The sequence below is a fragment of the Capsicum annuum genome, chromosome 3 (assembly GCF_002878395.1).
Source record: "Capsicum annuum cultivar UCD-10X-F1 chromosome 3, UCD10Xv1.1, whole genome shotgun sequence".
Lineage (NCBI taxonomy): Eukaryota > Viridiplantae > Streptophyta > Magnoliopsida > Solanales > Solanaceae > Capsicum > Capsicum annuum.
In genome coordinates, this window is record NC_061113.1 from 269412359 (window position 1) to 269427882 (window position 15524).

Genomic DNA, 15524 nt, shown 5'->3' on the forward strand with positions numbered 1-15524 from the left:
TGTCGAGGGTTCCTGCTAAGTCTCTTGTTCGTTTCAGGTGTGTTTCCAAGTGGTTTAATTGTTTAACAAGTGATGTCCAATTCCAGGACAAACACCTCAAAATCAGCTGTAGCAGTAGGGATTTGGAGTCTAAAAGAGTGGCTGCTAAGGTTGGTGTTGATGTCATGTTATCTTGCTCGTTATCTTCCGTTTATAATAACAAAATCGCTGCGTGGAGGCTGCCTATCGAAAGGAAAATTAGTTCCTGTTCTAAGATATCCAGTATGGTACTTCTTTGCCCGCCCGTGAATGGTTTGGTATGCGTGACATTAGGTACTTGTCTTCATCCGTTTGATAATGTACATCTTTGGAACCCTACTATCAATGAGTTAAGACGACTTGCGAATTCTTCAGTACCACTTGATCTTTTAAGCAAGCTGCAACAACCATATGGAGAACCCATTTACGGATTAGGTCATGACAGCGCCAGTGATGATTATGTAGTTGTAAGAGTGATCACCCGTTTGTTAGGCTATTCCATGCCGCGGGTTGAAGTCTACTCTTTGAAAAAGGACTCTTGGAGGCTGCTTACTCAACCATTCCCTTACCCTTATATTTGGAAACACATGTATTTTAACTGCCACTTTATGAATAGTAGATTCCATTGGATGGCCTATACTCCCAACAAACAAGATCATCTCCTGATTTTGTCCCTAAATTTATCAGACTACCAATACAAAGAAATACCACAACCTAACTATCAAAAGGCTTCACCTCCTCGTGATTATTTCATTAACATTGCTGTTCTAGATGGCCAACTTTGTTTCTGCATCCATTACTTTGGACGTTCGTTGGATTTGTGGACAATGAAAGACTATGGGGTCCAACAATCTTGGATGATGATGCTCTCTATACCTCTACACGATTTTGTTGATACTCCAATCCAGCTACATGTTCATGCGGATTTCTTTCCATTATACTTGTTTGAAAATGGTGATGTTTTGCTCCTGCAGCTACGACGCAAAGAATATTATCAAAAAAAACAAGACATTATGGTTTACAAAAAAGACCAGAAAGCATTCGAGGACACTACTACTCTTGGTTATCAGCCACTACGCCTAGGACCTACTTCTATTTATTATACTGACACTCTAATTTCACCAAACCGATATCTCACCCCAACAGCTTCCAGAATCGTCAAATATCTCAATTGGGTCTCCAGGGATAGCCTTATTCACCATCTTTCTTAATTACATAGTCTATACATCCATTGAATTTTTTTTTTCTTTTTTTTAATCTACCTAGCTGGCTGGTAGAGTAGTATGTATGTATGTATGTATACTAAAAGTCTAAACAACCTTTGTAAAGTGATTTCGAAATTTTTTGCCTTCTGCAATAGACAAAATGTTTATTTACATTTTTTCTTAAATTTTAATATTTTTTATATTATTAAAGTTTCTCGTTTTTTAAAAACCTTTCCTTATCGCAAGAAATTCTAAAATCTAGGACTTTAAAATAAATTTTACATATATAAATATTTTCCTTAATAAATTAATACTACATAATGCAAGTATAAAACTTTTCCTTTTCAACATTCCTTCACAATTTTCGTGCCTTTTTTTTTTGGCTTAATTTGTCTTTGATGGGCACGTTTTATCATATCGTTTCTTCATAGGTGTGATCAATGTATTTTGAATTTCTCTATTCTTAGACTTTTAATTTGCATGTGATCATTCACAGAGTTGATCCCTTGGATAATAGCTTTCAAGATTGGGTATTGGTTAATCAAAGCGATTTGTCATAATTTTTGTAGTATTTTTCCATGATTTTTTCACTTTCATTGTTTCTTTTCAATTTGTTTTGATATGTTTTTCCTTCGGCCGAGGATTTATCGGAAATAACTTTTCTACCTATCTTGAATCATCCCGTTAATAATATTGACGTGACATGCCCGTTCAACAGATGTATCTAATTATGTTGAATGATTAACAGAAACAAGTGCAAATAGAAGATGCACAGAAATCGAAATCTGCTGCAAGATGCATTGCATCATACATTCCCAAAAATCAAAATCAGGCATGACCAAGTTTTACATAATGTATACATATAAACATGCTAAGATAGGACTTGGCATGTTTATGACATCTTAAAAATCAAAAATCAAAAAATAGGACTTTATGACATTTCAGCGAACTACACAATTACATGATGAACTTGCACACACAAAATAAGGTAACTACAAATTCAGATCTTTCCCAAATAATCTACCAATGCAAAGGAAAGAAGCAATGTTAAAATTTTGAACAAAGAACACAATGAAATGTTTAAAGTAAAGTGGAAGAGTTGGAATGTTTAAATTACATGTAAAAGCGCTATATTAAGAGTTTTATCAAGAGTTTAAAGTTCGCTGGCTTGATTGCATAATTTGTTAGATAAATTTGTTGTCTCGATCCATTGCCTGTACAACAAAAAAAGAGAAAAAAAGAAAAAAAAAATCCGAGTTGATTATTGAAACACAAGCAAAAAGAAAGTAAACATTCAGCACTGCCTGCCTACTTTTCACTTTGCCCCAATCTTTTCAAATTCCCATCGGAGATGCAAGCAAAAATTAAAGCATGCGATTGAAAACCATGAATATGCACTAGACCAAAATTAGATGCTGATGCATCCCTCAAGGAACCATTCAAATAGAAAAATCAAAACTTGATCACTGGAAATGAGCTACCTAGCTCAAATAGAAAAATCAAAACTTGATCACTTGAAATGAGCTACCTAGTTTAGTGTATATACATTTTTAACTGAATCCAATCCACAGTCCTTGCATAAAAAACACTGGACTTAAAATGGACCTGTTAGATCACCAAATAACAAAAAAATCGATATTTATGAGTAATGTAATGCCAATTCTATACACCATACCATTTTAATAGCTCTCATCAGTAGTATGTTTTGTGAAAATTGCATGGTCAGTTCAGATAGCTCAAAAAGCATACCAGGAAAAGTGGCTGAGATTATTTAGCACGTACCAAAATCAGCATAGCCAAGCAACCTAGACCAGCAAGATAACATTAAAACGAGAAAACATAAAGAAGAAGAAAAAGACAAAAATGTGCTTAAAAGAAAGAGAAGAGTGAAGAAAGGCTTATAGATGACGGCGGTGACGATCAACATGATTGCCACAATTCCTCATAGAGCTCCTGATGGCAACTTTCCCAGTGTTGTAGCACTGTTTCCAGATCGTCCGGGCTAAATGACGGAAGGGCCACAGGTGCAATTTCTGGCAGAGGTCACTCACTGTATGGGAATTTCAACGCTCTCTTGGCCCAGAGGCTGTTGTATGGGAACAGCAACATTCTCCAGCGACTGAAGTTGTTGCGCGGAAACTCCAGCATTTTCTGGCAGCTGAGGTTGTTATATGGGAACAGCAACATTCTCCCGCGATTGAAATTGTTGCGCGGAAACTCCAGCATTTTCTAGCGGCTGAGGTTGCACTGTGGGAACTGCATCGATGTCTTGCAGCTGAGCTTCTTGTGGTGGAGGAACTGCAGCGTTGTCTAGTGGCTGAGGTTATTCGTTGTCTTGCAGCTGAGTTTGTTGTTGTGGAGGAACTGCCGTGTTGTCTTGTGGCTCCGTTGGTCATTGTATGGGAAGCCAAGGGCTCTGTTGGGTCTGAGGTGGTTTTGTAAGAACTGCAGCTGGTCGGTATCTCGGTAGCTTTTCTTCCACATAGTGGGCATGCGGACAAGTATCAATTCTGTTGCATCTTTCTCCACGAAAGCACCTCTGCATTCTGAAAACATCAGGGTGATAGTTCCTTTCCATCCACCCGTGTGCGAGCGTGCACTTCAAAGCTTCCCTGCAGTGACCTTTGGTGAAGTTCTTACACAAACTTGGGGAGTAATGGACAAAAGCAGGATCCCTTCTTGCTGGCTCATTTATATGAAGGTATGGACATGACGAACGGCCTTTTAAGCATGATCGATTTGGACAAGACTTGATCTTAAAATTGTATATCTTCCAATGACGCCCACACAACTTGATAAGATCATCTGGAATTCTGCTTTCCCTTGCAAATTCCAGCGGAGTCTTACCATCTGAACTTTTAAAAACCACAAAGACCTTATTTGTGTCAAGCAGTAATCTGATCACATTTTCGCCACCATACATACAAACCACCATGAATGGTGTCCTGTGCACGCCTTCCCAATCGTAACTCTCATCGATATTAATGTCACGTTTCAAAGCGATCGGGAAAGGTTTCACATGGTTGCTCTTTGCCGCTTCCAACAATATCCTAATGTTCTGTTCATTATTTTTTGTTGTAGACATCTGCGAGAAATGAAAAAAGTGTCAAGAAACTGTAAAGCGTAATGAAGTGATCGACTGAGAAACAAGAATTGGAAAAAAAAAAAAAAGGAATAAAAAGAGGTGGATGGCCAAGATCCGTAACTATATTTTCTTACGTCTAACTGTCTTCTTTTCTTTTATTTATATATTTACTTATTCATTTATTTATTATTTAGTTACTTATTTTTGAATAGAAAGTCTACAATACCCTTGTTGCAAGTCTTTGGACACTAATCACTGGATGGATAGTCACTCATCAATAATATCGATGCACATTACTCGTCTGGTAATACTATGCACATTACTCATCAATAAAGTAGTTGATGTGTAAAGGTTTGAATTATTTTATTTGGTACTTTTCAAAATTGTTCTAATTTATTCATTTCACCAATTAAGTAATATTTTTAATACTTAAGGTATCTGCATGAATTGGTACTAATTTAATAGTTTCTTTGTTATTTATTTCATATATTAAAGATTCTTAAAATGTAATAGAAATAAAAACGATGGATTTCAAATTTTCATATACGTAAAGAAAAATTATTTAGTGATGAAACAAAAAATAAAACATGTGAATTTCAAAACATGAATATGTAGTGATGTATCCCGCAAGAACCATTCAAGTAGAAAAATCAGAACTTATCACTTGAAATGAGAAGCTAATACCCATTTTCCAAATAATGAAATTCAATTTTCGGGATGATTCATCAGCAAGCAGAAAAAGTGTCAAGACAGTCGTCCCTTTCCAAACTCCCTTCCAAATTCCCATCAGAGCTGCAAACAAAAAATAGAACATGTGAATTTCAAACATGAATATGCAGTGTACCAATATTATATTCTATGTATCCCACAGGAACCATTCAAATAGACAAATCAGAACTTAACACTTGAAATGAGTAGCTACCTAGTTTAGTGCAAACACATTATTCAAGAAAGAACGTGATTCATACAAAACTAAAACATGTGAATTTCAAAACATGAATATGCAGAGATGTCGTATCCCGCATCCCGCAGGAACCATTCAAGTAGAAAAATCAAAACTTATCACTTGAAATGAGAAGCTACCTAGTTCGTTCATACACATTTTCAAATTAATTCAATTTTCGGGATGAAATTCATCAGCAAGCAGAAAAAGTGTCGACAGTCATCCCTTTCCAAATTCCCATCAGGGCAGCAAACAAAAATTAAAACATGTGAATTACAAAACATGAATTTGAAGTGATGTATCCCGCAGGAACCATTCAAGTAGAAAAATCAGAACTTACCACTTGAAATGAGTAGCTACCTAGTTTCGTGCATACACATTTTCAACTCAATCCACATAGATCAGTTCAATTCATCAGCAAGCAGAAAAAGTGTCAAGACAGTCATCCCTTTCCAAATTCGCATCAGAGCTGCAAAAAAAAATTAAAACATGTGAACTGCAAAAAATGAATATGCATTGTACCAAAATTATATTCTATGTATCCCGCGGGAACCATTCAAAGAGAAAAATCACAATTTATCACTTGAAATGAGCTACCTAGTTTCGTGCATACACATTTTCAAATTAATTCACTTTTCGGGATGAAATTCATCAGCAAGCAGAAAAAGTGTCAAGACGTCCTTTCCAAATTCGCTGCAAACAAAAACTAAAACATGTGAATTTCAAAACATGAATATGTAGTGATGTATCCCACAGGAACCATTCAAGTAGAAAAACCAGAACTTAATATCACTTGAAATGAGCTGTCTAGTTTAGTGCATACACATTTTCAAATCAATTCGATTTTCGCTATGAAATTTATCATCAAGCAGAAAAGTGTCAAGACAGTTATCCCTTTCCAAATTCACATTAGAGCTACAAATAAAAACTAAAACATGTGAATTGCAAAACATGAATATGCAGTGTACCAAAATTTATTCTATGTATCCCGCAGGAACCATTCAAATAGAAAAATCAGAACTTATCACTTGAAACGAGCTACCTAGTTTAGTGCATACACATTTTCAACTGAATCCACATAGCTCAGTTCAATTTTTGGGATGAAATTCATCAGCAAGCAGAAAAGTGACAACACAGTCATCCGAAAGCATACCAGGAAAAGTGGTTGTGATTATTTAGCAGGTATCAAAATCCGTATTGCCAAGAAAACTAGATCTGTGCAACAAAACATTAAAACGAGAAAACATAAAAAAAGAAAAAGACAAAAATGTGCTTAAAAGAAAGAAGTGTGAAGAAAGGCAAAGAAAAAGACAAAAATGTGCTTAAAAGAAACACAAGTGTGAAGAAAGGCTTATGGATGACGCCGGTGATCATCAACTGATTGCCACCATTCCTCATAGAGCTGCTCATGGCACTTGTTCCACTGCTGGAGCACTGTTTCCAGATCATCCGGGCAAAATGACGGAAGGGCCACGGGTACAATTTCCGGTAGAGGTTGAACGGGAATTCCAAAGCTCCCTTGGGGTATTCCAGCGGAACTGCATCGTGGTCTTGCAGCTGAGCCTCTTGTAGAGGCGGAACTCCAGCGTTTTCTGGTGGCTGGGGTAGTTGCATGGGAACTCCAGTGGGAACTGTATCGTTGCCTTGCAGCTGAGGTTCTTGTTGTGGAGGACCTCTAGCCAGAAAAGCTGTGTTGTCTTGTGTCTGCGCTGGTCGTTGCATGGGAAACCAAGCATTCTCCTGAGGCTGAGGTGATTTTGCAGGAACTGCAGCTGCTCGGTATCTCAGTAACTCTTCTTCCCCATAATGGGCATGACGGCAAGTATCAATCTGATTACATCTTTCTCCACGAAAGCACCTCTGCGTTCTGAAAACATTAGGGTGATAATTTATTTCTGTCCGTCCGTGTGCAAGCCTGCAGTTCAAAGCTTCCCTACAATATCCCATGGTGAAATTCTTACATAATGTTGGGGAGTAATGGACAGAGGCAGGATTCCTTCTTGCTGCCTCATTTTTGTGTACGTATGGACAAGACAAACGGCTTTCTAAGCGTAAATGATAAGGACAGGCAGTGATTTTAAAATTATATATAATCCAATGACGCCCGGTTAACAAAATTCTGTTGATAAGATCATCTGGAATATTGTTTTCCCTAGCAAATACAAGCGACGTCTTTCCATTTGAACTTCTAAAGTCCACGAAGACCTTGTTCGTGTCAAGGAGTAATATGATCACATTAATACTGCCATACATACAAACCACCATAAATGGTGTGCTGCGCACGCCTTCCCGTTCATAACTCAGATCGATATTCCAGCAACTATTTAAAGCAGACAGAAAAGGTTTCACGTTGTAGTTCTTTGCCGCTTCCAACAATGTTTTCGTGTTTTTTTCCTCATTTTTTGTCATAGACATCTGCAAGAAACGTACACAGAAAAGTGTCAAGAAACCAAATGCACTCAACTTAGTCATCTTTGACACAGTGCACAGTTCAAAAAGAACAATCAAAGGACCCATTAACAAGCTGGTTTCCACCAAGACACAGGAAAAGATAGCAAGAGGCTATCATTTCTCTCCAAGAAAAGCTACCCAGATTGAAAGGAACATAAAATTATTCAAATTACCTTGAAACAATACGCCGAATTGTTGCAAACACTTGCTGAGAGTTGAACTGTCCTCTTTTATTTTCTTTTCTTTTATTTATATATTTATTTATCCATTTAGTTATTATTTAGTTATTTATTTTTTAATAGAAAGTCTACAATACCCTTGTTGCAAGTCTTTGGACACTAATCACTGGATGAATAGTCACTCATATTTTGAAAATTACCTACAAAAATCACACTTTTTGTTTCTTTTAGGACAAAAATATCACTCATCCCTATTTTCCTCAAAATATACTTGATACTTCAAAAATATAAATTTTATATTTATTTTGTCTTTCTTAAAAGAAGAAAATAAATTATATTTATTCTTTATTCAATACCAAAAAAATTATTACATCACATGATAAAAATATTAGATAATCACACAACCTAAAGGGAAATAATTCGTCTGGTAATGCTATGCACATTAATCATCAATAAAGTAGTTGATGCGTAAAGGTTTGAATTATTTTATTTGGTAATTTTCAAAGTTTTTCTAATTTATTTATTTCACCACTTAATAATATTTTTAAAACTTAAAGGTATTTACAAGAATTGGTACTAATTTAATATTTTTTTTTGTTATTTATTTCATATATTAAAGATTCTTAAAATGTAATAGAATAAAAATGATGGCTTTTGAATTTTTATATACGTACTAAATGTACTATTTTTGAAGGAAAGAAAAATTATTTAGACATGAAACAAAAAATAAAGGAACTATTCAAATAGAAAAATCAGAACTTACCACTTGAAATGAGCTACCTAGTTTTGTGCACACACATTATTCAAGAAAGAACGTGATTCATACAAAACTAAAACATGTGAATTTCAAAACATGAATATGCAGTGATGTATCCCGCAGGAACCATTCAAGCAGAAAAATCAGAACTTATCACTTGAAATGAGAAGCTACCTAGTTTCGTGCATACACATTTTCAAATTTATTTGGGAAAAATCTATTTATTTAGTACGAATGAGAAGCTACCTAATAAATTTTTATTTTCAAAAGTTTTTTGCCTATATTAACTTTGCAGATTTATTTGATTCCTTTATGAAATTTATGTGGGAAAAATCTATTTATTTAGTACAGATGATCTCCATGAGAATTAAAATTTTTAGTTGATAATTAACTTTGTTCTTGTGTGGAAACGGGGGATAATTTTCTTTCTTATGAAAGAAAGTCTTTTTCAAAGATTCTATATAAATTTAAGATTTTTCGATCGATTTTTGTTTGAAAAAAAAAAAAAAAACTTAGATTTTCTCCTCCAAATTTTGTTTGATAGAAAAATTTGTACGTTTTTCATCAAATTAGTTTGGTTGAAAAACTTGTAGAGAATTAGGTTACCGGTAAATTCTTACGCAAATTTTTTCTTAAAAAATAAAAATTACGTAATTTAGGTTTTCCTTGTAGTTTATAAGACATAGGTTTGAATAAATGAATTTGAAGAATAAAACAGGTTTATTATTAAGAAAATAAGATTTTAACAACATGGCATGCCAAGTAGGAGAGAAGAAAGTTTTTAAAGTGTTAAGTATTTTTTGAGGAAAATAGGAATAGTTGGGTGATATTCTTGTCCTAAAAGAACCAAAAGTGATATTTGTCGGCAATTGCAAAAAATGAGCGACTATATATGGAAATTACCCTTAATTACTGCAGCTAAGCAAATACCTTCGTCTAACTCATTTTCCATATTTCTGCTTATTTTAGCCGTTAGAGCTTTCCTAGAACTTCCCAAGTCATTTATGACTTGCTGGGACTGAGAGTCCGGTTACCGGACAGTTTGTTTAGTTTTTAGAGTCAATTCCCTATTTTGAAGTCTTCGCTGGTTCCAAATGTCCACCAGGTGACAACTACCGTAAAACAATCTCATATGCAAATTCTGACTGCGCCACCAGTTGCGGAATGCCAATTTTAGACTAGATAGACTTTTGGTTCGAGCCCCGAGGCTCCCGAGCTCATTCCTACCTATGAGTCGGAAAGTTGAGAAACTAAAAATTTGGGTGTGGGACTCACATTTGATCGAAACGACCTCAGATGAAAATTCCCACTTCGCCATCGCGTCCGGAGAATCGAATTTGGTGTGCTTACATAGTATGTTTGTGTATACGGAATTCCAAATGAATCTCAAGGACTTGACGGAGACTTGGAAGATGTCAATTGATGCAGCTGCAATCGCCAGCCAAGGGCCGCGATCACGGTACCCTTGGCAGACAAAGTGGTGCGACCGCATAGAGGTGTCGCGATCGCGACAAGTTGTGCAAACCACCAAAGGGTGTGATCGCACATCCCGGGCCACGATAGCGGGTACCCGAGGACCTGCGTTGGGTATAAAAAGAACCTTTTTCCATGATTTTGGGAGTTCTTCACCCATTCTCTTAAGAGCTCAATCCCTAAATAGCGAGATAGCCTAAAATTGGAGCTTGATTAACATTTATTTTCGTGATTATTCTCCGATTTAAGGTAAGAATTCATCCTTGGTGAAATTTCTTGATTTCTTGCTCAAAATCCCAGAACCTTGAGCGCTTGATTTTAGCCCCAATTTAGCTTGAATTTCACCCATTTTATAGGGTAATGATTCTTTAAGCATGTAAGAATATTGGGTTGATTTCAGAAACGCAATTTACGTATGTGGAACCCACATGGGGTTTTGATGTGATTTTTTGGACCCAACGCACAATGGTGCAATATGGGTATCATTATTCTTGTATTGATGAGTTGAATGTGTGTTTTTCATATCTTGGTGTCTTGACCACAAGTGCCTATTATATTACAATTTGGTGAAAACAGTATAGACATTGATGTATCTTCGCTTGAGTGCTTGCTAATTGCGATTGATGACCCCAACTCAGAGACAATTACTTTTTACAATAAATGGACAATCATAGGTGGAAATACTAGGTAAGCTTCTTACGCCCTCTTTTTATTTATTACGTATTGTATATCAAGCACCAACACAGATACTTTTAAGACATCGCATTTGGTGAAGACATTGAACACATCTTATATATCCGGATCTAGTAGGGGGAATCTGGGGAGCTGCTCATATGAAGATTGTTTTAGGAACTACAAAAGGGGTTTAACTTTTGCACAAGTTGAGGTAATTCCGGATACTACAAACACAGAGGCAGAGATAACTGCTATTAGAGAGGCTATAGCTTTTTGTGTGCAGAATGTGTCGAGGATTGCATAATAGAAACAGATGCACTTGTAATGAAAAATGTGCTACGGGATGTTTGGAGGATACCACGGCACATGATCAACATATATGTTTCATGGAACAATGCAGAGTCCAGATAATAAACTCATACACACATACAGGGAAAGCAGCACAGCATAGTGGCAGACTAAGTAGCTAACCTAGTTCTTGAGGGATCAGACAAGCAACAATTCAAGCAATTTCAGAACTACCTAAGCTGGCCAAAACGCTAGTTGATCTCGATAAGTCGTCACAAGTAGCATACTTGAGATTCAGCTCAAAAACAATTGCATTAAGACGATGATGACTGAGACACAAAGATATGAGCAAGAACACACAACAGGGAATACAAGGTAATTATTGCATCAGAAAAAATCACGAGATATGTAAAATAAATCTGGAAAGTGCAGAGTGGTGGGATTGGGAGGGGTAAAGTACCTTTCAGATGGTGGAGATGGAAAGACGTCATGAGCAAAAGCGGACAGCTTGGTTTGTTCAGATACAACCTGAGATAACAAAGTTGAGTCTTTTTTCTTTTGTCATTCATGGTATCAAAGGTAAGATCCATGGGGGTGAAGGGAAATAGTGAGACGAGCATGAGCTGGTCAAAAGAAGAAGCCAGATCTTCCGGGCTAAATGACGGTAGGGCCACGGGTACAATTTCCGGCAGAGGTTGAACGGGAATTCCAAAGCTCTCTTGGGACATTCCAGCGGGAACTGCATCGTTGTCTTGCAGATGAGCCTCTTGTAGTGGAGGAACTCCAGCGTTTTCTGGTGGCTGGGATAGTTGCATGGGAACTCCAATGGGAACTGTATCGTTGTCTTGCAGCTGAGTTTCTTGTTGTGAAGGAACTCTAGCAGGAACATCTGTGCTGTCTTGTGGCTGCGCTGGTCGTTGCATGGGAAACCAAGCATTCTGCTGAGGCTGAGGTGATTCTGCAGGAACTGCAGCTGCTCGGTATCTCAGTAACTCTTCTTCCCCATAATGGGCATGACGGCAAGTATCAAACCGATTACATCTTTCTCCATGAAAGCACCTCTGCGTTCTCAAAACATTAGGGTGATAACTTATTTCTGTCCGTCCGTGTGCAAACCTGCAGTTAAAGCTTCCCTACAATGTCCCTTGGTGAAATTCTTACATAATGTTGGGAAGTAATGGACAGAGGCAGGATTCCTTCTTGCTGCCTCATTTTTGTGTATGTATGGACAAGACAAACGCCTTTCCAAGCATAAACGATAAGGGCAAGGAGTGATTTTAAAATTATATATAATCCAATGACGCCCGGCTAACAAAATTCTGTTGCTAAGATCATCTGGAATATTGCTTTTCTTAGCAAATTCCAGCGACGGCTTTCCATTTGAACTTCTAAAGTCCACAAAGATCTTGTTCGTGTCAAGGAGTAATCTGATCACATCAATACTGCCATACATACATGCCACCATAAATGGTGTCCTGCACATGCCTTCCCAGTTATAACTCAAATCGATATTTCAGCGATTATTCAAAGCTGTCAGAAAGGCTTCACGTTGTTGTTCTTTGCCGCTTCAAACAATGTCTTAGTGGTTTTTTCCTCATTTTTTGTCATAGACATCTGCAAGAAATGTACACAGAAAAGTGTCAAGAAACCAAAAACTGAAACCAAAACCTCGAAAGAACAATCAAAAGACCCATTAACAAGCTGGTTGAAAGAACAATCAAAAGACCATTAACAAGCAGGTTTCCAGCAAGACACAGAAAAAGATAGAAAGAGGCTATCATTTCTCTCCAAGAAAAGCTACACAGATTGAAAGGCGTAAGGGAAAAATGCAAAGAAAGAAAATTATTCAAATTACTTTGAAATTGAAAACAGTACACTAAAAGAACTTGAAACGTACACAGAAAAGTGTCAAGAAACCAAAAACTGAAACCTGAGATACAACCTGTCATGGGCAAAAGCGGACAGCTCGGTTTGGTCAGATACAACCTGAGATAACAAAGTTGAGTATTTTTTCTTTTGTCATTCATGGTATCAAGGGTCATATCCATGGGGGTGAACGGAAATAGCGATACGAGCATGAGCTGGTCAAAGGAAGAAGCCAGATCTGGAAAAAGAAAACACACGAAGATGGATAAGTAAAATCGGACAAAACACAAACGAAGGGGAGCAAAGGGGAATGGATACACAATACTACACCTGCAGAAGATAAGCACCGCCCGGATGCCGCCATGGCCTGAAACGCACGGAGATGGGTTCCGAGCAGCATCGGAAAATGAAGGGGACAAGACAGTGGAACCATCGATCCGACAACTTTTTGCCTCCCGCCTTCTTTTACTTAATTGATTTTCTTTCTTTGTTTTGGGCTTCTGTTTGGACCGGGTTTTGCACGAGAAAAATGAGTTCACGATCCCTCCCAAGTCTGTAACCAAAAAGAGAGACAAGTGAGTTTCACAATCTTATTAAGTTAAAAAAATAAAATTACTTAAATAATTAAGATAATTATTTGATAATTATATTAATTGTCTCAATAACTTTATACAGTTGTTAAATAATTTTGTGCAGTTTTCGAAATCTAGATCCGCCTCTGATAATAATACATGTGTGTGTATATATATATATATATATATTATAATTTAGAAAGGGAAAAGGCTCAAAAATGTCACTGAACTATCAGAAATGGCTCATTTATGTCATCCGTTAAAATTTGGGCTCATTTATGCCATCGCCGTTACAAAACCGACTCATCCATGCCATTACTTTTTAACAGTTGATTTTTAAAAATAGTCTTGCCACGTGACAGCTTATTAGAGGGTCATGTCATTTTTTATTTTATTTTTTAAATTTTATTTTTTAAAAATTTTTAAGAAAAAAAATTAAATTTTTTTTTTATCCATTAAAAAGAATCCACTCAACTTTTTGATCCATTGAAAATTAGTTTGATCTATGCTTTTAAAATTTGATTAATTTTTCATGAATATATTCTTAAAATATTCTCGTTCGATTCATTTTTTTGTCATTTTTGGCATATTAAGATTGTTTTCATATTTTACCTTTAATATTAATTATTTTTTCTTCAAATTAATTTCAAATACAATTGTAAACATCATTTAATAAATATATTATAATAAAATAACTATTTTAATTGACGGACGAGTAACTAAAAGGGAACAGAGAGAGTATACACTCCACGCTTTTTATCACTTTATTTATTTATTTATTTTGAAAGATTCACGTTAACTAAAACTTTTGTCATTTTTCAGTTGAAATTGAAGGGATATATAAATATCAAATATTATTATTATTATATTATTAATAGTTAGCTTCTCATTTTGCCAACTCTACGTATACTATATATGTCGGCATGTTGTCGTCTTCCTGTTTTTGCAATGATAAATGATGATGCATAAAGTGTTACATGAAATAAGCATATAGTGTGTCTTAACATACATGAAATATTTTGTTAGCCGAATGTAAGTAACTTTTTATTTTTTTATTTTTTTATTAAGCATAGAATGGCATCATCAGCATCAGGGGCGGCTCAAGCAAATTTATGACCTAAGGCAAAAATCAAACGGAGACCTTGCGTTTTATTTTTTTATATAAAAATTTTATTTTTTCTATAAATAGTATTTAATATATTTCTTAAAATTTATAATTTATTATTACTAAACAAAAATAGGCCCCTCAAATTTTGGGGTCTTAGGCGGCCGCCTTTTCTCCTAAAGGGTTGAGCCGCCCCTAATCAACATTCAATATTTGTACGTAACACTTTATGCATCATCATTTATCATTGCAAAAACAGGAAAAAATAATTAATATTAAAGGTAAAATATGAAAACAATCTTAATATGCCAAAATGACAAAAAAAATGAATCGAACGAGAATGTTTTAAGAATATATTCATGAAAAATTAATCAAATTTTTAAAACATAGATCAAACTAATTTTCAATTGATCAAAAAGTTGTGTGGATTCTTCTTAATGGATCAAAACAAAATTAAAAAATAATAATTTAAAAAAAAAAAATAACGTGGCCCTCTAATAAGTTGTCACGTGGCAAAACTATTTTTAAAAACCGGTTGTTAAAAAGTAATGGCATGGATGAGCTGGTTTTGTAACTGTGATGACATAAATGAGCCCAACTTTTAACAGATGACATAAATGAGTCATTTCTAATAGTTCAGTGACATATTTGAGGCTTTTCCCATTAGTGAAGAAGCACAATTGTTGGTCAACATGTGTGCTTATTGTCATTCTTTCATAATTAAGGGCAATTCTGGCAATTGCTAATACTGATATTTAAAAAAAATTCTACAAGTTTACTTTATGTGATTGTGCTTTTGCAATTTTGGTCAAAAAAAAAAAAAAACAGCTCATATTGTGTTTATTACTTGGATCAGCCAAAAGCTATAGTTATTCTTTTTGGCCGTGTAGGGCCCATCATAGAAGTT

The 15524-nt window shown here is 35.7% G+C and overlaps 1 protein-coding gene across 9 annotated transcripts; it reads right to left on the bottom strand.

The window, feature by feature from the left end:
- Positions 1–2242: 2242 nt before the first annotated feature.
- Positions 2243–13449, bottom strand: LOC107861595. Of its 9 annotated transcripts, none has more exons than XM_047410225.1 (10): positions 13271–13448; positions 13017–13178; positions 11535–12688; positions 6405–7666; positions 5849–5944; positions 5592–5720; positions 4993–5100; positions 2973–4308; positions 2770–2828; positions 2243–2437 (listed from the first exon to the last, which is right to left on the bottom strand). In XM_047410225.1, the coding sequence occupies exon 4, from the start codon at positions 7664–7666 to the stop codon at positions 6482–6484; it is 1185 nt and encodes a 394-aa protein (XP_047266181.1). In that variant the 5' UTR covers positions 11535–12688; positions 13017–13178; positions 13271–13448; the 3' UTR covers positions 2243–2437; positions 2770–2828; positions 2973–4308; positions 4993–5100; positions 5592–5720; positions 5849–5944; positions 6405–6481. The 9 variants fall into 9 exon arrangements, with proteins under 9 accessions (XP_047266181.1, XP_047266182.1, XP_016562357.2 ...); XM_047410226.1 differs by having other exon boundaries at positions 2752–2828; XM_016706871.2 differs by lacking the exon at positions 2770–2828.
- Between the last annotated feature and the right edge of the window lie 2075 nt (positions 13450–15524).